The 24,150-nt window shown below is 40.1% G+C and overlaps 1 protein-coding gene across 6 annotated transcripts in view; it reads left to right on the top strand.

Moving 5' to 3' along the window:
• lrp1bb (low density lipoprotein receptor-related protein 1Bb) overlaps positions 1-24,150 on the top strand; it is a 287,103-nt gene that overhangs the window by 142,865 nt on the left and 120,088 nt on the right. For all 6 annotated transcript variants that reach the window (XM_036004184.1, XM_036004187.1, XM_036004188.1 and 3 more), the window contains exons 13-20: positions 5,142-5,361; positions 6,399-6,588; positions 11,060-11,182; positions 11,517-11,657; positions 13,636-13,761; positions 14,693-14,806; positions 21,258-21,338; positions 21,497-21,667. In XM_036004184.1, the coding sequence (XP_035860077.1) occupies positions 5,142-5,361; positions 6,399-6,588; positions 11,060-11,182; positions 11,517-11,657; positions 13,636-13,761; positions 14,693-14,806; positions 21,258-21,338; positions 21,497-21,667 (1,166 nt within the window). The remainder of the gene's footprint in view (positions 1-5,141; positions 5,362-6,398; positions 6,589-11,059; positions 11,183-11,516; positions 11,658-13,635; positions 13,762-14,692; positions 14,807-21,257; positions 21,339-21,496; positions 21,668-24,150) is intronic.

The raw sequence follows: 24,150 nt of genomic DNA on the forward strand, positions 1-24,150 counted from the left end.
GCGCACGCAGAGGTGCAGACGAAGCAAACTACGTCGGCTCTGCAGTTTTGTTGAAGTGAGTCACGGAAATGCCGATAAAGTGGTTTCAAGTGTGGTTACAGTTTTTCAAAACACCTTTCACTGTGATATGATATTAATGGCGAGGCGAAAGTGGTAGCAATGCTGTTGACATTACACTTCCTGTGAGATGAGCAGGCACAATGGTGGTTTCTTGCCCTGGGGACTGACTGACAGGCTGAGGTTGTAAGGCAAGGCAACTTTATTTCTACAGCACCTTTCAGCAACAAGGCAATTCAAAGTGCTTTACATGAAACATTAAAAAGCAATTAAAAACGGTCATGATGAAAATAAAACAGGCTAAAAAAGAATAATATACAAATACAAGAATAAAAGTTGAATAATTATTCAATTTAATAGGTTGTAGGGACAGGTTTGGGAGGAGAGAGGGAGAGGTTTTATAATTGTTTTTGTTTAATTTCTGTCAGTGTAAAATATTCTAAATAAATAACATAATGTTATAAGTAAATATGTTTGGAATTGTTTTTACAACTGAAATATTTTTTTTGTAATTAGAGAGGGAAAGTACCGAAAAAAGTACCGTTGGGTACCGGGAACCGAATTCCAGGTACCAGTATCAGTAGTGGTATTGGTTCAGATGGGAAAGGTACCAAACCCTAGTCCCAACAGGGCCCTTGTGTGTGTTTTGCCTACATGTATTACTGCTTATATATCAGCAGCTAGTTCTAAGCTGATTTGATTATGCAGTTTGGTTGGGTCTGAAAGTGAATTAGCTGTAATTTGGGATCATTTCTTGGTTCTGGTACTGAACTTTGTTGGTGTGGTGCATGTAAAGGTTTGCAAAACTGGACCAGTGCAGGACTACATATACAGTAGTATATGTATTTTTTTGTGATTTATTTTCATAAATTGTACAGTAATGGGCTTACCTTGCACGGCAGCATGATTCTCACGATATTACCAGAGCATTGCAGGATCAAATATTACACGGAAATCCATCTCGTCGGGCTTCAAGTAATGCGTTTGTGTCTGAACTACCAGCCTACCGAAGCAATCAGCGTCAGGTGAGGAGCTACGGACGGCTTCGGGCTTGGTTTAGGGTGTGTGTTGTCTGGATCAACGGAAGTACATTTCCAGGATAAAGCCTGGCATCCGGCTTGTGAGCGAGCCACTCGTCTAATGTCAGGCTTTGCCCCTCACCTTCCGCTCTCTGTGCGTTTCTGCTCTCAAAATTCCTTTTCTATGGGAAACAACATTAAACTTCGAGCTAGCAAGCTACACAAAGAACATTTGGATTGTGCAATAAGGCAGGCCTGCTTAGTTCATTTGTGGAATGATTGTAAAGATTTACAAAGAATATGTTCACGGCATTTACTATCTAACTGGGGCGTTTTGGGGACCGATTGGCGGGATTGCTATGGACGAAAGTACACACGGCGATTCACTGGTAAGAGCAAATGACGTTTAACCATGTATCCAGCTGATTTAAATAGCTCATGTTACTGTAAAGTGTGAACAGTTAAAATATTTTAATATTTGATGTGCAAATGTTCCTTCCCAAGACTATTTAGCGCTGCCCAAGATGATTGTGATTGGTTTTAAGAAATGCAAACAACCACTTTTTTTTTTTTGAATGCCTGCCTTTTCCAAACAGTTTCCAATGACGTGTTCTCAGATGGTTCTGTGTTGACAAACCATCTGGCACATCAGGTTAGTAAGGAGGAATACAGTAGGTCTGATAGAATTGACAACTCAATAAAAATGTAGGTATTCAATTAGTTCATTTTTACTGCCAGATTTCAAGCACAATCGATGCTGTCTATAAACCATGAAAAAATGTTATTTGAAGAGAGAATATGTCTGTCTTCATTTCTGACAGGGGATCTGACGTGACATACTAAAATCTTTTTTGAGCGCCCTCTTGCCTTGTTGTTGTGAATACATAAACTCCAGTATGGTTATAGTAAGCAAAGACCACTGTGCCTTTGTGTGGATATAAATACCTCTTGCTTCAAGTGTTAATCCTGAAGATCATCTGTTTTAGCAGACATCTGCTTGAACTGATGATAACATCATGCACGTTTCAAAAGAAAACATTTTAAAGTAAACCAGCATGGTTACACTGAGAGAACATCTGCTGTTTTAATAAGTACAGAGTTGTGGGTTTTTTTGGTGAAAGAATATGGGGGCTCATGTTGTTGCCCAAACCACAGCTACCAGCTTGTTAGCCACAGCAAACCCAATTTAAAGCTGTTTCTCCGTAGTCCTCGTACATCATCTCCTCCCCATTCCTGTACAAATTTGTATATGGAGGACCCTGCCAGCAGAGATGGTATTTAACATATAGAGGAGCTGCTCCAAAGCTCAAATTCATTGAGGGTCTTAAGGATCTTACGGATTAACACTTTAAGGTTTAAATCGTATTAACACACACCAAATCCATAGCAGTCAGAGATTAGTTTTCAAGCCTCAAGAGGGTTGTTCCAAACATCTTGCCATACACAGCTGTTTCACTGATGTAGGTAAATACACCAAGCCAAAACCCGAAACTTATTCATACTTTCTTTTTGTGTCCCTTCCTCTTTTCTCTAACATTTATCAATACCTTACTATACAAGTCCTAAATAACGAGTTGCCTGTTTTTCTTTTTGTTAATGTCTGGTTTTCTATCCTAACAATAACACAGATTCAAACATTCAAATACAAGTCACATACATGTCAGTGGTGCAGACTGCATACAGAAGGAAATAAAACAGATTTTAAAATGTCAAATCTATACCTATAAAAGAATATGAATTTAAACAAATGGGAACAACTGTGGTAAGAACGCAGCCCTAACTTTGTGAGACTAATGAGGAAATAGTATGCTGACCTTGTCTCAGAATTTTTGCCCTGACAGATATACTGTAGCAGCAGTGTTGGGGGTGGAAAATATCATGTTACCTTTTTGTATAAGGATAAATAACTTTTACTCCAACCCTCCCGCTGACAGCACAACTGATTAGAAAAGCTAGTTTGGGGCTTGTGAGTGAGCATTCAGCATGAACCCAACAGTCCTTTGATCTCTATCTGCTCTGCTGGAAGGGTTTCTTCAGGTAAAATGGATGCACCTCTCCAACTGATTTCTCAACTGAATTCACACTACCTTATTTTCTGCTCAGTTTGCCGCCTCTAGTCTGTGTTGACACGATAAGGACTACTAGTGTCAACTTAACAGTGTCATATGTCTCTATCTGTGCTGCATTAGACATCTCATATAATCTCATACATGTATTCACATAAAAAAAAAAAAAAATCTACAGACAAATAACATTTGTCTTGAGTGGTGCTATGCTCAGCTTCGGTCAGTTCTGGATGACTTTATGAGTGTGTGTATATGTGTGTTGCCACTTATTGGCATGGACAGCAGTTTAATAAATAGGTTGCAACTTATTGTTCTTGTTTGTCTTTTTTTACTATTCTTATTTTCCAATTTTAGCTGTATTTATAAAACATATTTAATATTAAGTACATGTATGCACCCTCAGAAGATAGGACAGCTTGCATTAAACTAATGATGTTGCTTTTTCTTTTAATTTATCATTTATTTTTATTGATTATTTGATAATGGTTTGAGCTAGACTGGGTAAACCCAGCCCGATCTACCGGCGAATTGATTTCGCAATCTTAAATGATTGAGCTTGGTCTGGTGATAGCCAGACTAGGTTTGAGCTAGAAAATGTCAGTGAATTGTGAAAAGAAGTCCAAGGTGATTTCTTCAAATGTCTTGTTTCGTCCAACCAACACTCCAAAACCCCAAAGATATTCAGATTACTGTCAAAGGGAAGTAGGAAAACCAGAAGACTTTCACATTTTAAAAGCTACAACCAACAACCAAGCTTTTGCCATTTTTGATTTAAAATTAAACAGTTAAACAATTGATCAATGTGCCGATCAACGTATTGATTAATTGACTAATCATTGCAGATCTACATGAAAATATGAAACAAATAATATTTATTTGTCACATTGGTTATTTTTCAATTTAATGGAAGAGCTGTTTTCATTTTTCTTATCATGACAATGCAAGTGCATGGTGTCCATCAGTCCATCTGACTTGGTGTCCATGCATGTCCATGTGCATGTAAGCATGTGTGTGCGTCTGCATGTGAGAGTGGATAATTGCTGAATAATCCATGAGGTCGTAAAGATGACTTCAAGACAGAGGGAGTCTTATTCACCTTCATAACCCATTCTGTTTCGTCTTCCCTTAGCCAGCCCTCTATCATTGATGAGAAACGGGGCAACATGGCTCAGTCAGCAACACTCAAATGGATTACTAGAGAACATATCACGTCAAATCCTTGACCAAATCACGTTTCAAATACCACAGGCCCACTGAGAGTTGCAGTCTCGGTATACGCAAGATACACTGCAAACTTTATTTTATTTTTTTTTTTTTTGTAGGGAAAATGAGACTTTTAACTTTGCCTTGATGTGCAGTCAAGCAGCAATTTAACTTGCTAAGCCTGAATCATTTCTTAAGCTACGATGCACTCTTTTTTGACTGCCAGGGATGTTTGATTATTTGGTTTTTACATTTGGGAAATCTAGATTCCAGTTTATTTCCAATTGAGTCAGGAACCCTCTTGTCACGATGTTAGTTTTCTGAACTAACGATTGTATGGTTGTATTTCGGCAGTGCAGGTTGTATTCCCTGTAATGTTCCCTGTATGAATCAAAGCAGTATGTGGAAGGTTGACTGGGGAGCACAGTCATGCCTTCCCATGGGTGTACAGAACAGAACCCACAAGACACATTTCACTGTGATATAGAATACATCATTTTGAGAGAAGTCTGCAGAAACATGCTCTCACATTTGTATTGATTGACTGATAAGAAATCAAAGAAGGAAGCTGATGAAGGGAGCAACAAGCACAGCAATCCAACATCAGTGTGTCAAGAAGTAAGGGCAGGGATGAATGAGGAGACAGCTGAAATGAACTGCTTTAGATTGAGTGTGGAATGTGATCAGTGTTAGTTTGGATCTGGTGATGACTTATAGATCTTGCCTGAACTAAGGCAAGGCTTTATTACTTCAGTTTATTGGTGCAATAATTGTGTTTCTGTATGTATTATGATAGCTGGATGTACTGGACAGACTGGGAAGAGGATGAGGTCAATGACAGCATAGGGCGGATAGAGAAAGCCTGGATGGACGGATCCAACCGCCGCATTTTCGTCACCTCCAACATGCTGTGGCCCAATGGTCTGGCACTGGACCACAGCAGCAGTACCATGTACTGGTGTGACGCCTACTACGATCACATCGAGAAGATTCATCTCAATGGGACTGGAAGAATGGTGAGTTTCAATAGAGATCATGCAATGTAGTTAAATGATATAGAACCTCATTTGCAGGAATCGTTTTAGCTGTGATTCTGGTAGACTTGAGGGTTAGGCTGCTTGTGAGATTTTAATAGAGAGCCAGAGGGTGAAATTCAAGATACCGACTGATAAAACAACACCAATAAACACGTTAATTTAAATGTGTTAATATGATTTTTGTCAACACAACTATAAGTAGTTTAACACCCAAAAACTGTCAATAAACACAGAAAGCAGCCAAATTATTCACCAACAACATGTTTTTAATTTTTGTATTTCATAAATGCTTTGTTAATCAAGTTCGTTTTGATTTTTTTGTCTGACTGAAGCCCTTCTACATCTTAATTAAGTTTGTTTTGATTTTTTTTGTCTGACTGAGGCCCTTCTACATCTTTTAATTCAGTTGTTCATTTCATGGGCTACATGTCCAACTTATTGTCATATTGAAAGAAATTGGCTCCAAAAACCCCAGAAAAGTGTTCTACTGTCAGATCACCACAGAATCCTGCTAAACATTCATTTCACACTGTTGCCAGGTTACTGTGATATTAAACAGTGATTGACAGTTTCAGATCAATATTATATGATAATGGCAGGGCCCAAATCAGATTTCTATATTTTAGCAATGATACAATGTTAATCTGCGAAGCAGTGAAATGATTGAAAACTGCATCTCTTCCCACCACAACTGCCAACAAGACAGCCCTTCATTCTCAATGGCTCCCTTCGGCTATAGTTGTACTTGCATATTAAGCTAATGAATTATTTGCAAATGCTATTTAATCAATGCCAAGATTCTGGCAAACATTATTATAAGCAGACAGCGCCGTGTGAATAAATTTGTGCAAAGAAATTGAATCACATTCATCATATACTGTGATCAAATAATGTCTAAGCCCATATTCAAACAGATATAACCCTGTTTAAGATGATTGATATTTTTGTTGCTGATGGCATCTTTCCGTAGCCCTCCTGATCTTTTGATTACACTGCATGTTTGCTTCATTTTCCAGGTGGTGTACAATGGAAAAGAGCTGAACCATCCGTTCGGAATATCTCATTATCGTAATTTCATCTTTTGGACGGAGTACATGAATGCCTCGGTCTTCCAGTTGGACTTGACCACCGGCGATGTCACTCTACTGCGGAGCGAGAGACCACCACTATTTGGCCTGCGCGTCTACGACGCACAGAGTCAGCAAGGTTGGCTGCTTTTCATTCATTTACTCCTCATCCAGTGCCACTGAACCATAGCTTCCCTAACAGAGAAAGGTTTTGCAACAAAAATAGAAGCATTCTGTGCTGTGTGTCCAGGCATTTGTACCCCCTGTACACATTTCTTTAATAGAGAGCACTTAATGTGATATATACCTTACACTTGAGATTTCGCATGTATGCCTTTTGGTGTCAAATGTATTGATCAACAGTGACAGAGACTTTAAAATCACTTGGGGCTCTTCTCTGTGAAGTTCAATAAGGTGACCAAGGCTTGAAGGGGTTTGCTCAATTCTGTAACAAATGATGATGGATTCATGCTGTTAGAAAGCTGAAAAGAACAGATGAGGCGAGGATACAGATATGGCTGACGGTGGAGAACTGCATCGGCCCTCACAGCAGGCGTGTCTTTTGCTTACCCATAATAGGCATGTAAAAACAGTGTTCAGACCACCACTCCACAATCAGAAAACATTGACGCTATTGCTCTTAATGCGGAGATATATAATTTTATTTGGTCCAGTGCTGTGGTTTCAGACTCATTCTCAAGCCATGTGGGTGTGAGTAGGACAGTGCAATGCCAAGCAGAGACGTGCACAGATATTTGGAGGGGCTATAATTGCTCTAATCTGGAAAAAAGGCAACAGCCCCATATATAGGTGTGTGTGTGTGTGTGTGTGTGTGTGTGTGTGTGTATATATATATATATATATATATATATATATATTAGTGCTGTCAAAGAATTAAAATATTTAATCGCGATTAATCGCATTAATGTCGTAGTTAACTTGCAATTAATCGCACATTTTTATCTATTCTAAATGTCCCTAGATTTCTTTTTGTCCAATTATTTTTTCTCATTTTAATGCTCTTATCAACATGGAAAAGTGGATCGGTTTGCTTTGTGCTTTTGTCGTCTGGCTTTGACAAGGGGGCGGAGAATTCGCATCAGCTGTGTGCTTGGCCATCAAGTGGTATTTCAGACTGGACATGCTGCGATAATAGCTCAATTCACAACGACCCCGGACCCCCCTGGTGATTATGATGCTCTGGGGGACCGGCTGCGCAGTGAGAAGCCACTGCTGATGGACAGAGAGCTCCGGCGGAGTATTCAATTGACAGTTGCATTACTGGTTAAAAATGTCTCGTTGTCGCGTTAAATAGTTGTCCAGTTCAGTGTTTTGGTACAGTTAGTTTTAACACCTGATGTGAAGTGTAGGCCTAGAGGAGTACACATGAAAACCCTGAACAAGCAGCGTCGTTCTGCTCCGTCTTTCTGCTGTGCCCCATTCACATAGTGTTTCATTTTACACTATTAAGGTTAAACTCTGCAATTAATCCGCGGTTCACATGTATGCATGAACTGTGGTGGTCCATTACACAGTAGTCTCAACATCGCTGATCATTTTTGATCAATAGAATGTAGAAAACATTACACTTCATAACGTTTTGTATCCATAACATGATTGTGTTATTGTACAATTTAGCAGTAAAAGCAGTAGCCTATGTAAGTCAATCCTACATTTTTCAACTTGGGAGCAAAACGTGCTCCTTGGGGAAAAAAGTTACCATAAAGCCCTGTTCATGCTAATTAAACAACTGGACTTTGGGGTCAAGTGTTGTCGTATCCGGCCCATGTCCCGGATGTGAAAGCCCCCTTACTGGACTACTGAATATAATAATATTCCATTATATTTTTTACTTTAAATTGTTACCTGCCACCAAAATTTTGTGATTTCCTTGCCATAAATATAGACGATTTTACCATAAATTGGTGCCCAAAAAATGTATCAGAATGCAGGAATTGAAGTCTTTTACCCTCAAAATTTCCTGGGGGAGGACCCCCAGGCCCCCTCCTCCCCTGCTTTATGTGTTCCCTCAAAGGCCAATTCTGAGCAAGGAAAAACCCTGAAGTATAATCACAGACAGCCATAAAAACATATTAAAATTGCAGAGTTAGAGAGTTAAAACAGATAAAAAGATGGAGAACCAGACAGACAATATGTACAGCGTCAACAGAGAGAAACACGGACAATCGAACAGACAGACAGTGACATCAAAGAACAACATACTGTAGAGAATGACAGCATACAAACGGCATAAACAGGCAGACAGTGTGTGTACATTTGTTATAAACGTGTGCTCTTTAAAAAGTAGTAAACATTGTTTGCCAGTTACTTACATTAAATGTTTAAAAATCTGTTACATAAGGTACTGCTTATATTATCTCACCATCTGTACACAAATGTAATTAGTGAATGCATATGTCCGTGGGTGGGGCTGCATGGGCGTGGTAATGTGGGCTGCTGTGGCTACAGTGCCAGGGCAGAATTTTTGTCCCAGTCCGCCCCTGCAGCTCACTTTGGTCTTGTCAATGGAACCATTTGGCAACTTTTTAAAAATAAACTTTCCATTCAGAATCTTATTGGCATCCATTTCGGCGTCTCGTGCTCGCCATCCACTCAAAACGCAACATTAGCCTACTACTCTTTGGCCGGCTCACAAGCCCAAACAAGTGTGTGCGCCGTGCCTGTTGTTTTCTTTCCGGTCTAGCTAGATCCGGTGTGGTGTTGTAGTTTTTCTAACATTACTAGTTGTTACAACAGCATGTGAAAAAAACTACAAAATTTGCTAGGCCAAAAAGAACGTTTATCTATAACAAAATTGACGCCGTTAAAATGGGTTTGCCGTTAATAACGTGTTTAACTGACAGCACTAATATATATATTATAAAGAACAATTACAACATGACTACAGCTAGTAAAAGTATTTTACTCGATCCCCAGGTTCTCAAATGCTCTGTGAACTGGAGCTCTTGATATACATAAAATAATAACTAATTCACAATACCATATACTGCACAGACACAATTTCACTGTGTATTTATTATTAATGAAACATTTGTTTTTAATGAGTTATTAGCCTACTCCAACTTAAAGAAAATGTCCCTGATAAAATAGGCCTACTCCACATTAAATGAATAATGTAGGGTTGTTGTTTGACATTATCAAATGCTTCTCTCACAGCCTGCTGGCAGTTTTACTCCAGCTCTGCAAAGTTGCAGATCTTTTAGCTGCTTCATTGAGCTCTTTCTCTCTCTTCTTCAGTTGTCTTTGTTGTGAAGGCATACTTAAGCACACAAAACTAACATTAGGCTATATTAATTACATTAACCAATTGGGAAATTCATTTATCATCTCTTAACAAAGTAAGGCAACTTTCACTTTCACTAACGTCACATCTGATTGTTGGTTGAAAACTCATGTAACATAGTGACTGTAAACAACGTATAACCTAGCATGATTCAAGAGCCCAAACATCACATCCCTGAGCCTCTCTCTTCTCTACAGAACGCACACTCATGTAATGGACGTAACGTAGCTACGTCAGCCTGCTGCTGCAACATACGTTATGTCATTAGCTATGGTTGATAACGTAGCATATTACGTTACTATAAGGCAATGCTGCGTGACGTGATGCACACGTTACGAGCTGAAGCGGCACTTTATTCAAAGCTCAACTATTCACAGGGCATTTGTCAAAATCTCCATAACTTTAAAAACTCACGTGAAGGCAGAAGGGCTTGCGCTGCTCCGTGTGTGAGAATATAAACAAAGTCACGTGACTGGGGGCAGAGGGCATCGCTGAAGGATTGAATGATATAGCGAATTTAATTTGATTTAACTTAAGTAATGATGGGCGTATTATCGTATTAATGCAGCCACAACAGCAAAAAAAGAAGAAAAAAAAAAAGTAAGAAAAAAAGTTTAGACATTTAGGCTGTTTTGCCAGAGGGGCAGCTAATCCAATCAGGGCAAACGGGCAGTTGCCTGGGCAACAATAGACCGTACCTGTGCACATCCCTGATGCCAAGTATATGATGCAGATGAGTGGTTGGCTTCTGCATGCACAGCCTAGTTCACACCATACAGAGATTTCTTTGCTGGACATTTCTCCATTGTTCATGTCACCGAATAGATTAATTGGCTGTCCAGTCCTCTGAGTATTAGTGATTGGCTCTTACAGAACCAAAAGCTTTATCTCATTGGCTCAGGCACTGCCTTTGGGCTCAGTGTTAAATGAAAGTGACAAAGGTGTCTTATGCTTTAACTTTATATGCGACAGTATTTTTTCCCCTGTCTTTGTCCAGAAAGACAAATTATTCCTCCAAGAAAGATAAAAATGTCAAATGTCTCTTACCCACAGTGTTCCCAATAATTCACTTTTCATAGATCACATGGCATACACCTTGCATGTCTCTCCAAGACGGTCGATGAGTTTAGTATCATGAGATGATTTATTTTTGCAGGGTTTGAAGTGACCCCTGAACCTCTGCTGTATTCTGTACAGACAGGAAAGTAGACAAAACAACAACAGAAACCCTGTGGCCCTTAAGACAGGCTTTAGAAAATGTAGCTTTAAATGAGCAAGACACCTTATTTGGGATCTATTTCTCCAGGTGACAACGCCTGCAGTGTGAATTATGGGGGCTGCGGTACCCTCTGCCTTGCCATCCCAGGAGGCAGAGTGTGTGCCTGCGCTGACAACCAGCTTCTGGAGAAGAACAATGTCACATGTGCAGGTAGGAGGACATAATGAATCAGACAAAGCGAGAGGCCTAAGATCATCCTGTCCCAGTATAGTGTAATCCTGGCTTCATCCTATGGGAAAAAGATCAAATAATAACCTTATCTTTTCACATGCAAATCTGCTAATAAACAAATAAATACAGCTGGGAAATTATCCCAGTGGGTTTCCAGGAATGAAAGCCAACTCCCTGTAGTTACACATGGGGTCATGATACATTATTAACATGTTTTATATGCTATTATAGCTATGCAAATAATTAACCCTAAACACATACTTCATAGGAAGTCTCTGGTTAATTTTATCTCACCACTTTTTCTCTCCAAAAGCCTCCAGCAGTGGCTTTGAGCCACAGCGATGTAAAAGTGACGAGTTCCAGTGCCATAACCAGCGCTGCATACGGGCCATGTGGAAGTGCGATGGAGATGATGACTGTCTGGATGGAAGTGATGAGGATAGCCACAGCTGCTGTGAGGATGCTAAAATGTGTCTGCGCTGCAGGCCAACACACAGAATGCAAACACACAAACACGTGAATGTACAGATGTCGATAGACAAGACAAGCACAAGCTTTTTTTGGTGGCATTTTAGGCCTTTATTAGATAGGACAGCTTAGACATGAAAGGGGAGAGAGATGGGGAATGACATGCAGCGAAGGGCTGCAGGTCCCAATTGAAACTGCAGTTGCTGCGGTGAGGACTGAGCATCTGTATATGGGCGCACGCTCTATCTGGTGAGCTACCGAGGCGCCCAAGCACAAGCTTTTTTGGGGGCTGATTTTTTCCTGCTGTCAACTTCTATGTTCTTAAATGTCACTGTAGTAAGGGTGAAAAGTGTTCCTCCTCCACACTGCTGTCTACCCTTTTGCTCTGGTTCTGCTCGTTAACAAATCAGTTGGATAAACACCATGCTAAAGGCTTGGATGCTGGTTCATTTTCTTTTTCTTTTTCTGGAAGCAAAGCACTATAATCTCATCCTCTGCCAGAGTTATCAGACTTGAAAAAATCAATTACCTGCTCTCCTGGCATATCATGTATGTTTAACATCTACTAACTTGGTTTGTTTAAGGTGGTATGGAGTTCTCCCTGAGAATTTATCAGGCCAAAATTTGACTTGAAACTAGGAGAATGCGGATGTCAGTTGTTTAAAGGGACTGTCGTGTTTTGAGTAAGTAATTGCAAATGCTTCATGGCAATTTGGTCAGTCTCTCGTAGTCATAAGACAGAGACATTAGCCTTCTCACAACCTCTTGGGACACAATCGAAATGTAGTTCAGATGGTGGAAATGTTGCCTGTGACAAGATACAAGATGATTGCTGAAGTAATTTGCCCAAAACACTGGTCTCTGGGTAGCACGCTCTTGTAGCATCTGGCATTTCCAAACACCAGGTTGTCTCAAAATCAAAGGTAATTTATCACAAACATACAGTACTGTCACAATATCTACACGGAAATTTGCTGACATTAATTTAATATGATTTATAGGTGGTGAGGATTAATGACATTGATCATTAAAGTGAATGGTCAATGTTTCCTGTAATTCAGTAAAATGACATGACTGAAAAGAAAATAAGGAGCTTGGTTGCTCGTTCCAGAGAAGTCATTATGTGACTAAGTGGCTTAATATAAAATAAAAATCAAGGCACTAAAACCACATAACAGATATACTTAAGACCACTGTAAACATGTTAGGGAGACTCCATTACTCTCAATTAAAGGACAAACCACCAAGGAGAAACATTAGTGAGATTCTCCTCTAAAACATGATTCTTATTTATGTTGGTCTATCAGAGCAAGATTAGTTGAACTGTGGACTGAATGAAATCCCACTAAGAAGCTGTGAATATGCTCTACACAGGACTGAGAGAGATCAGGCCTGGAGAATTGATGAAACTTTAATATAAAGAAAACACAGCATTTCAGCTTCCTTGGCTGTGGCTATAGAAATTGAAAATGTGATGTTTTATACTATAAGTTAAAGCTCTAGTGCGTAACTTTTTGATATTAATGAACGTCCGTTACATTGAAGCCAAATGAGTTGCTACAAAGCTAACTAAGACTATCAGCTCCACAAAACTCTCTCTGTATTTCTCAGTATGGCTATGTTCAGAAAATTGTGTCGTCCGGCGACTTTCACGTGCAGAAACTCGAGAAGATAATTACCTCTTCTGAAGTGTCCGTCATGTTATTTTAATCCTCCTTGGCTAGTAGCAACTGCATCGCTGATACAAGGCTTCGCGGTCACGGAAGCCTTGTATCATGTGGATGCACAAACAGTTTTGTTGTCATTACTTAGAATTCCTCATGGGGGAGACTACGCACTATAGCTTTAAGGCTTTGTGAAATGCTTTTTCATTCTTTTTTAGTTTATTAGCTTTTTCTATTACATGTCATGTCAGAGCTGCAAGGTCACTGACTGACTTATTTTGCTGGCTGAATTCTTTGCAGACAATCACACCTGTCCTGTTGATCAGTTCCAATGCAGCAACAATCGCTGCATTCCCAAAAGATGGCTTTGCGATGGAACGAATGACTGTGGAAACAACGAGGACGAGGCCAACACTACATGCTCAGGTATGTACTGTTCTACTGGTTGTCTTAGATTTAGTGTAGCTTCGGCTGCAGTTTGATCACAATTATATCTCATTTCAGCATTTTGGCACACTCTGTCATATTTCTTTTAATCTGTTACACTTCAATTGTTCTATTAAGGAACGCTGAAGTATAATTTTCTGAAATGGTGATATCGGAACAACATTTTGTGCTTCTAGGATCAACTGTTGCTCTCTTGGTTGATGCACTTTTGTAATTGATTTAGTAATACATTTCAATCAAGCTTATGTAGACTGTAAGATTTAAAGATCTAACAGCTCTCTCATCTAAACAGTAAGGCATAAAACATTTTTCTCTACCATCTTTTGATAAAATTCAGATGTGCTTTATTCATCAAAGTCTTGAACAGAGGTGTCCAATGTTGTCAAGGCGGTTATTACCATTATGCCTTGCAGCTCTCGAGTAACTTCAGTGCACTGCAATCAATCTCATTGCATGAGAGCACTCTCCAGTATCAAAGAGTTGTCGCACCTACAAGAAGCAACTGTATGTCAGGGACACATAGAGTATATCACATTGCCTCCCATGTCTGCAATGGTGCCTCTCAGGAGCTTTTTATCCTTAGAGGATCAATCAATAAGCATTAGCCAGATGATGATCAATGTTCCGTCATCATCAGAATAACATGCACATCAGCAAGACACCCCATGTCTGCTGTCCGTGCATGCTCACTATGGCTGTGCAGCGTGTAACTGACAGCCTGTCAAGAAGCAGCACATTTCCCATGGTTTCCAGACCTTCCCTGCCCTACTGTGTGATTGAGTGATAACATGTTTGCACTGGGCGGACATTGACATCCTGGTGATGCAGTGATCATTAGAGTTGTTGTGCACATCCTACATTGACTTATGCACTTGTGATTGAATTCCGTGGCTTCTTTCTTCTCTCTCAGCCCAGCCCTGTCAGGCTGAGCAGTTCTCCTGCCAGAACGGACGATGTATACCTCAAGCCTGGAGCTGCGACCGGGAGGATGACTGTGGGGATACAACTGATGAAATATCATGCAGTGAGTCACACATGGCTTTTTACCACACAGCAAGTGTCACTCTGACTGCTCTTGCTTTTTGTGTTGCTCTGTTTTGGTCAAGATGTAAAATAGGCCAGCTCGGTGAATGATTTGAATGCTAATGGGGGCTTTTAGGGCATTCACTAGTTGTTTACTCCTTACAGTTAAAAACTGTCCTAATCGGGATGTATTTAAAGCTACAATGAGTAAGATGTTTTATAAGATTCCTCTGAGAGGTGAAAGGCTTGTCAATTCACATTGGAGGCTCAATAATTACATCATCAGGCAGTGAAGTTTAAAAGCTCACTTCCCATTCGACACTTGGAACTCTCAAAATGTGACTATAATTTACGTAGTCGAATTTGCCAGAAACTTGTCAACATTCACTGTTTCACCTCTAATGGATAGACAGAAAATATGTGCTGAGCAGCTTTCACTTTGGGTAATTTGTGCAGCAGTATATAATATATATATATATATATTTTTTTATGATGTCCTTAAAACCACACCACCGAAAAAACACAATTGCAGACTAAGCTGATGGTAACAATTGGACCTGTTAACTAGGGATGTCCCAATCAGGTTTTTTTGCCCTCGAGTCCAAGTCCAAGTCATTTGGTTTTGAGCATCTACCGATACCGAGTCCCGATCCGATATTTCTATAATAATTCAACTTTATAATACCTCCAGACCGCAGACATACTCGCGCTTTCCGCTTCAAGCTGCTTGCTGTTCTACTTTTCCGGCATTTAACCAATAATAGTCTCTGCAACAAAGTGATGTCATGCCGCACGCGTTGCTGTTTCTGTGTGGAGTCAAAAGGGTCTAACTCTGTGCCACTGCATAACTATAGACGTGTTAAAAAATAATGAGAATTATATATACATATATATCCGAGTCCTGATCGGGAGGTAATGTCCGATTCCGATCGAGTCTGAAACCACGTGATCGGGCCCGATTTCCGATCATGTGATCGGATCTGGACATCCCTACTGTTAACTTATGATTTGTATTCTCATTTTAAATAAATGTTGCAGTTGTCCACCGATAGTGAATTATGAAAGCTATAACACACAACGGTATGTCCTGATACAAGTAGAGGCAAAGGATTTTGGTTTTAGCCAGCTAGCAGCATCGCTCTAGGGATGGCAATGTCTGCAGGTCGGTCCAATACTTTTGTCCATACAAAATATCTCAAAAAATTAGTGGCTGGATTGGCATTAAATTCGGTACCGTGTTAACATAAGATAAGAAAAACAGGGCGGGCTCAAATGACATTAAATACATGTATAAGAACATAAAGTTACACATAGAAACAGTGTAGTAACATTGACTGTACAAACATGTGCAAAAATGCAAAAACAGTGCAAGAAGAAGCCTGACTGGAGCTGTTTGATTTTGTCTATGTATGGCTGGTCAGTGGTCATGGCAGTGGGGGATGAAGGATTTTTTATATATATTTTTCCTTCCTTGTTGATGGTGCCCACTTGCCAAAAAAAGAATGCTACTCACAGCTGCCTATAATTTCTTTGTGACTTCTTAAATATTTTGCTAGAGTTTTAGGAGTTGAATTATTGATGCTGTGTGGACCAGGAACCCGACATGCCCCCACTGATGGCGTCAGCTTAGAGTGCTAGTGCTGAGTAAACTGCATACTTTTGTGCAGTAGTTCAGTTTTCAAGTCGTGTCTCGGTGGTATCACACAAACTGCCAGTTTCAGTTAGTAAAAATGGCAGTCTGGATTAATCTTGGAAAACATAAATGAGAAAAATACATGACACGCTCTGATGGCCTGAGCTTTTTTGTTCTTTGTGGATGTATTTAACCTTTTTTATTCAACGGCCAAAAAGAGTGCTTTAGGCAGTAAAATATGTCTTCAGCAGTGACGTTCAACTGGATGAATTAGCAGCATACATTTAAAAGATGAGGGTAAGGGTTTTAAGATTCCCCTTTCATGACTATTTGTATTAAATCAGCCTTTTACAGTGATAGTTGTTTGCCAAATGCTGCACTTTGCTGTATCGCCTCAGCCTCCCTTTGTGTGTCCTAAGCTGGTTCAATACGCAGTCACAAACAGCAAGGGTGTAAGCAGTAATTAAAGTTCATGCTCGGCTTCATTCAATCAAAATCAAGCTGTGCAGCAAAACATATTCTCTCCCTTACTGTTGTCTGAGCTTCCTCAGGCATTACTTCTGTGAAGGCACTCTACTGTGAAGCTCTGGCAGCTCACTTAGCTTCAGTGGAACTACTGTGGGTTTTTGAACACCTGAAGCTCAGTGGTGGCCGCCTTAGAGATTGATGCTAATTTGGATTTTGTTTGTCAGTAGTTTAGTAGTTGTCACACAATGTCTCATATTGGGCTCTCTGTTCACTTGAAGCCATCATTATTTATGGATGCCAGTGTTCCATTTTTTTTTGCCAGGCTCACTGTTTACTTGAAACCTTCATTATTTATGGATGTTTGTGCTTCATTTTTAATGAATGTTAAATTCCAACCACTCGTGCGCTGTCAGTGAGACCTAACACATTTGTGGGAAATATAGAAGACACATGTCTGATAAAGATACGATATGTCTTCTCGACAGTGCCTAAGGTATTCCAGGCAGCTGCAGCAGCAGATGCCAACAAATCAATTCAAATGTAGACTTGCCTTTCATACTGAAGTCAATAAAGTTTCAGGCATCCTGTAAGGATATTAAAAACGTATTGTATACAGTACCTCAAAATTGGAAACAAGAATGATATCTGATGGGAATACAAATGTCAATCCTGGCAATGTCGTCAGTCCACAAAATGCTGTAGAATCTGTATACCTATAGCCTACTTGCCTACTTACTGCAGCACTGGTAGAGAATATTGATCCTATAGAGTGGACCAATTTAGTTCATGAAGTCTTCCTGACTGCAGTGATGGATGTTGGATCAGCTATTGGCGTGTGTGTGTGTGTGTGTATATATTTATATATATATATATATATATATATAACGTTCTCGCTAAATCATTTAGTGACTTTTCAGACCCTCTTAGCGACTTATAAATATATTTCTATTGTAATTCATTCCCAGGCATGCAGTCCACAGATCCTGAGTTAAGCACTAACAGTAACAGTGCTGCTCTCTTCCCATCTGCCCAGCACAGGGAGTCAGTAGGGGTAGGGGAGACAAGCTGTGGACCGGAAGCGGGTCTTACGGGTCTTATATTACATCCATATACGGGAGTGGATGGCTAGCTGAAACAAAGCTCCTTCAGCAGAGATGGATACAGAAAAGGGTCTTTTGAATAGCAAATTAAGTTTCAAAGCCCTTCCAGATGGTTCTCACCACAAGAGTGACGTTATTTGCATGTACTGTTGATGTGAACTGAGTTACTAATGGATTAGACGAGTCTCAAACACCACTTGAGCATTACAAAATATCCTTTATTCCTTTTAAAATACAAAATATCCCTTTTAAAGTACATTTAGAACAGAAAAAACTGTGATTAATTTGCGACACTCATGTGATTTATGGTGATTAAAAACATTGACAGCCCTGATATATAAATACTTGGGGAGACATCCAATTCCATAGTTTTCAGGGGGTACAGTTGAAATAATAATGATAAATGTATTTTAAATACATTTTCAGTACCCGTATTTGATGCATGCATCAATAAACATTGCAGCATTGTCAAAAGGTCTCCTGAGGAAAACTCAGATTTTGGAGCGTGGGGAAAAAACAATTGAAATGAAAAAAATGAAAAGGTGGCTGTCACTGCATGATGATTGTAATATGTCAAACCAAGGCATTTGTTTAATTACAGTATTCACATAAATTCTTGTGTTGTCTTCCCGTTGACCACAAACTTCTTGTCCTTCTGGGTCAGAATTGAAAATGAAGTTTTTCTTCTATTTTTTTACTGCTTTTGACGCTTTTTAAAAAATATTTTTGTCACTTTTTTCTTTTCTTTTTTTTTTTTTTTATTCATGGTCAATAAACTTAATTTATATGACATAATACCAATAGAAAAGCAAACATGAATTAGTCTGACTAATGGTTAAGATCAGAGGATGTTGAGTGGATATTCACAGACTGGTTTATGTCAAAGTTTAGTCAGGATACTGTTTTAAAACCATTTAAAAAAAAAAAATGAAACCCTAGGAAATTGAACAAAACAACCACAATACAATGAAAGTAATCATTTATTTTACCTGCGAAGAATATTGTATGGGTTCCATACAACGTACATCCATGCATCCAAGTTATTTTGGGGCAATTTGGTGGTAAGAAACCATATTTCTGAAAAAAAAAAAGAAAAATAGAAAACGGGTCAAATTTGACTTGAGGACAACACAAGGGTTAACTCCAAGACAAGCATGTACAGATGCTTCAATTCCCTTTCCCTCTCTGCCATGAAGCCCCAATGTGGACTTAGCTTATAGTAGTTTCAGAGTCTATATAGACCATTGCGACTCAACCAGGATGTAACTGTTGCAGCTATTTGTGCAACCCAACAGAGCGGGGTCATATTTATTTAATTGTTTTGATCGGAGGCATTGATCAAGAGAGGACATATGAAAACAGACCTTGTTGTAAATATGACATGGCCGTGCAAGGTTTCCCTTTAGTACAAAGCATTAATCAAAAAAGGAATTTCAGATTATTTTCAACTTTTATTTTCCTCTTCCATCCAAGGCAACCTATGACACTCTGAAGTTTGAAAAAGTATTTCTGAAGATTTAGCACTATACTTGTTCTGTAAAATATCTCAACTATTCAATCTATTTGGCACAAAGTTTTGTACAGACCAGACTGTTAATATTTACAGTCTATGGTACAGACATGCAGAGTTCCCTTGGTGATGAATCCCAATGACTTTGCTGATCCTCTGATTTTACCTATGCGCAACCACAAGGTTGACATTTTAGTTTTTTTAGGAAAGCATAACCTGTCATTTCCTTGTTACGCAGATGATTTGCAAATCTATTTGCCTATGAAAGCAAATGACAGTGTGTAGCACTAAACTCCCTGCTTAGTTGTATCACTGATATTAAGCTGTGGCTTTCAGAAAACTTTCTTAATTTGAATGAAGATAAAACGGAGTGTATTATTTTCAGTACTTCAGGCACGCAATATGGTCCATCTTTGAGTTTGGGAGCTCTAGCATTTTACACTAGGTCAGCTGTCAAAAACTTGCGGGTTACTTTTGATTGCAGCATGAAATTTGACAAGCAGATCAGTAATGTTAGAATGAGCTTTTTCCAGCTTCGTCTCCTGGCTAAAGTTAAGCCTTTCCTCAACAGGCACGATCTAGAAAAGGCAATTCATGCCTTTATTAGTTCAAGGTTGGATTATTGTAATGCTCTTTATGTTGGTCTGAATCAGGCCTCCATCTCACGTCTTCAACTTGTGCAAAATGCTGCTGCTCGCTTTTTAACAAACACATCTAGACGTGCACATATCACTCCTGTTCTCTACACCCTACATTGGCTCCCTGTGCGTTTTAGAATAGATTTTAAGATTTTATTGTTTGCTTTCAAGGCCTTAAATGGTCTGGCCCTGGAGTATTTGTCCGAAATTTTAACTTTTGCGGGAGCACAACCGGTCATTGCATTCTTCAAACCAGCGAGTTTTAGAAGTGCTAAGTTCTAGATATAAACGGTGGGGTGATCAGGCTTTTGCAATTGCTGCCCCGAGACTCTGGAACAAGTTACCCCCTGATATTCGCACTATTACAGATATAGCTCTTTTTAGGTTCAAACTTAAAACGTATCTTTTTAGTCTGGCTTTTAGTACGTAGCAGTGGTGTGACAATTTCATTCTTCTGTTTCTTTGTAACTATTTGCAGGTTAGGGTTAGGGTTAGGGTTAGGGGTTAGGTTTTTAACCGGCCCGCATATCAACTTAGGTTCACAATACATTTAATCTAGTTGTGCGCTAAACCCAAAAAGAAGTTTGTCAAACTGCAATTACGCGATTTATAGACTTTGAGACTTAGAAATTCCCCCAGAAGCAGAGAGTTTTCATATTCAGGCTGTGAAACAGGTTGCTGTGAGTCGGCTGTCTGGTAGACTGCTTTTAAAAAAACTTAATCATTGTTTTGCTTGATTTGCTAAGAAACTTTTTTGCTGACTTTTGGAGGGCTTTTATGTGAACAAAAATGTGACGAAAGTCAGAAAAAAGCAACAAAAGTGTCGGAGAAAGTGACAAAAATGACTGTAATACAGTCAAAGATATTTGACTTTTCGCAATAAAAGCATCTTAATAAACTCTACATGTCTGGCCCTTGATGTGATTCATTTTCCAGGGTGGCCCTTAGTGAAAATGAGTGTGACACTTCTGCATTAGAAGGAGATAACTCTCAACAATCTCAACCACATAATTCATTTTCTACATTTCTTGTACCATTTTCAATGATCCTAAAGTTATATATATAATGTGTACTTCTATCTATCTATCTCTACACCTTTTCAGCCTTTCCCACCTGTGAGCCGCTCACCCAGTTCAGCTGTTCCAACGGGCGTTGCATCAGTGTGACGTGGCATTGTGATTCAGGTGAGGATGTAAACCTTTTTGAAGTTACTCATCTTAGAAATCAAAGCTTGTTCATAAATGAATTTGTCTGTTGATGCCACTATTACATTTATCAGCCGTGATACATTTGTGTGTTTGTGAGATCCTGCCTTTCATGAGTGTATGATGTGTGTGTATAGAGGATGACTGCGGAGATGGCAGTGATGAAGTTGGCTGCGTCCCGTCCTGCGCCAACACCCAGTTCCAGTGCGCCAGTGGTCGCTGTATCCCAGACCACTGGGCCTGTGATGGCGACAACGACTGTGGAGACTTCAGTGATGAGAACACGACCTGCAGAGGCGGATCAGCACGTAAGAATGCCCGCATTTCCTTTTAAAATGCTGTGAAGGAGGTAGACTAACTCATCCCCTCCAACATAAGACCCTTGTCAGGATTTCCCCCAGAAAAGTTGGCAGGCCCGGTGACAAGTGTCTTTTGTCGATGAGGGCCCGGCTGGGGCCAGTCCCAGGCTGATGGCAGCAATAATGTAGAGCCCATTAGTTTCAGTGATACCAGATTATGGACGGAATCGCAAAATTAAGAAAGACAGACTCCATAGGGCCCTACGTTAAGACAGTGCTAAAAGCTAACTGGAGATTTGAAAATATGACTACTTCTAAGTTTCCAACCGAGTCGCCCCTCTGTAACTGTAGTTTAAAAAACATCTCAAAAATACATTTAAATCCCCCCATTTATAATTACCCCATTATATGTTAAAGGCCCCAGGGCATGAAAATTTCACTTTATGAGGTTTTTTAACATTAATATGAGTTCCCCCAGCCTACCTATGGTCCGCCAGTGGCTAGAAATGGTGATAGGTGTAAACCGAGCCCTGGCTATCCTGCTCTGCCTTTGAGAAAATGAAAGCTCAGATGGGCCGATCTGGAATCTTCTCCTTATGACGTCATAAGGGGAAAGGTTACCTCCCCTTTCTCTGCTTTGCCCGCCCAGAGAATTCGGCCCGCCCATGAGAAAGAGAGAGACATCATGGCTAGCAAATGAGCGAAGCATGGTAGTTGGTCAAGGCCACACCCCCACCCTCCACCTTGCCCCCCCTCTCTCCTCCTCAATAGCATTTAAAGCTACAGACACAGAAATGGCACATCCTAAGGAAAGCTCATTGTGGGACTGGCTCTAGTGGCTGTAATTCTGCACCAAGGCTGAATTTCTGGAAAGAGACTTCAGATACAGTATTAGGGGACCACTAAGGCCTATATAAAAGAGACTTCAGATACAGTATTAGGGGACCACTAAGGTCTATATAAAAGAGACTTCAGATACAGTATTAGGGGACCACTAAGGTCTATATAAAAGAGACTTCAGATACAGTATTAGGGGACCACTAAGGCCTATATAAAAGAGACTTCAGATGCAGTATTAGGGGACCACAAAGGCCTATATAAAAGAGACTTCAGATACAGTATTAGGGGAGCACTAAGGCCTATATAAAAGAGACTTCAGATGCAGTATTAATTCAATTAAATTCAATTCAATTTTATTTATAGTATCAAATCATAACAAGAGTTATCTCGAGACACTTTACAGATAGAGTAGGTCTAGACCAAACTCTCGTAGTTTACGAAGCCCCAACTATTACAGTGGTTGCCTCAAGAGCAAGCATTAGCAGTAGCTATTGCGACAGTGGCAAGGAAAAACTCCCTTTTTTGTTAGGAAGAAACCTCGGACAGACCCAGACTCTTGGTAGGCAGTGTCTGACGGCACCAGTTGGGGGAGTGGTGAATGGTGGCAATAATAGTCATAATAAAGATAGTGAAACAGTGATCACAATGGTAGTCATAGTAGTTCATGTCATAGTAGGGTACAGCAGGGCGTTACGGGGTGTAGTGTGGCACAGCAGCCTGGGTGGACGCGGTTGGACGCGGTTGGACGCGGCAGGACGCAGTCGGACACTGCGGGGAAACGCAGAGCGTAGCAGGGTGTAGTAAGTCCATAGCGTCAGCTGCACCCAGGACCCCGGTGTAGGTGCCATCCAATTCCAAGGCGATGTTCTGGGTGAAGAAGAAGCAAAGGGACTCCGGGGAGAAAACTCCCCAGAGCTAGGTTAGTAACAGGCATTTCTGGGACTAAGATGCACACAAAAGGAGACAAGTGAAAAGAGAGAAGAGGGAGCGGCTCATTGTGTCCTTGGAAGGAGCTTCCCACAGCAGTCTAGAGTTATAATAGCATAACTAAGAGAGGCAGGCTAAAGAGAGGGGCCCTGGACCGGGCTCGTACTCTCCCCTGCCAGAACGGGCTTGTACTTCCTGCCTCCCTCTACTCTACTATTTTCTACTCCTACTATGCTGCAACTCCTCACTCCCTAACTATAAGCTTTATCAAAGATGATGGTTTTCAGTTTATTCTTAAATGTGGCGACGGTGTCTGCCCCCCGAACCCAAGTTGGGAGCTGGTTCCACAGGAGAGGAGCCTGGTAGCTGAAGGCTCTGGCCTTCTCTCTATTAGGGGACCACTAAGGTCTATATAAAAGAGACTTCAGATACAGTATTAGGGGACCACAAAGGCCTATATAAAAGAGACTTCAGATACAGTATTAGGGGACCACTAAGGCCTATATAAAAGAGACTTCAGATGCAGTATTAGGGGACCACTAAGGTCTATATAAAAGAGACTTCAGATACAGTATTAGGGGACCACTAAGGTCTATATAAAAGAGACTTCAGATGCAGTATTAGGGAACCACTAAGGCCTACATAAAAGCATCCAAAAAGCAGCATGTCATAGGACCTTTAAGACATCACTGGGATTGGCCCTTTTGAAATCTGACTCGCTTCAA

This window comes from Sander lucioperca, chromosome 8 (assembly GCF_008315115.2).
Source record: "Sander lucioperca isolate FBNREF2018 chromosome 8, SLUC_FBN_1.2, whole genome shotgun sequence".
NCBI lineage: Eukaryota > Metazoa > Chordata > Actinopteri > Perciformes > Percidae > Sander > Sander lucioperca.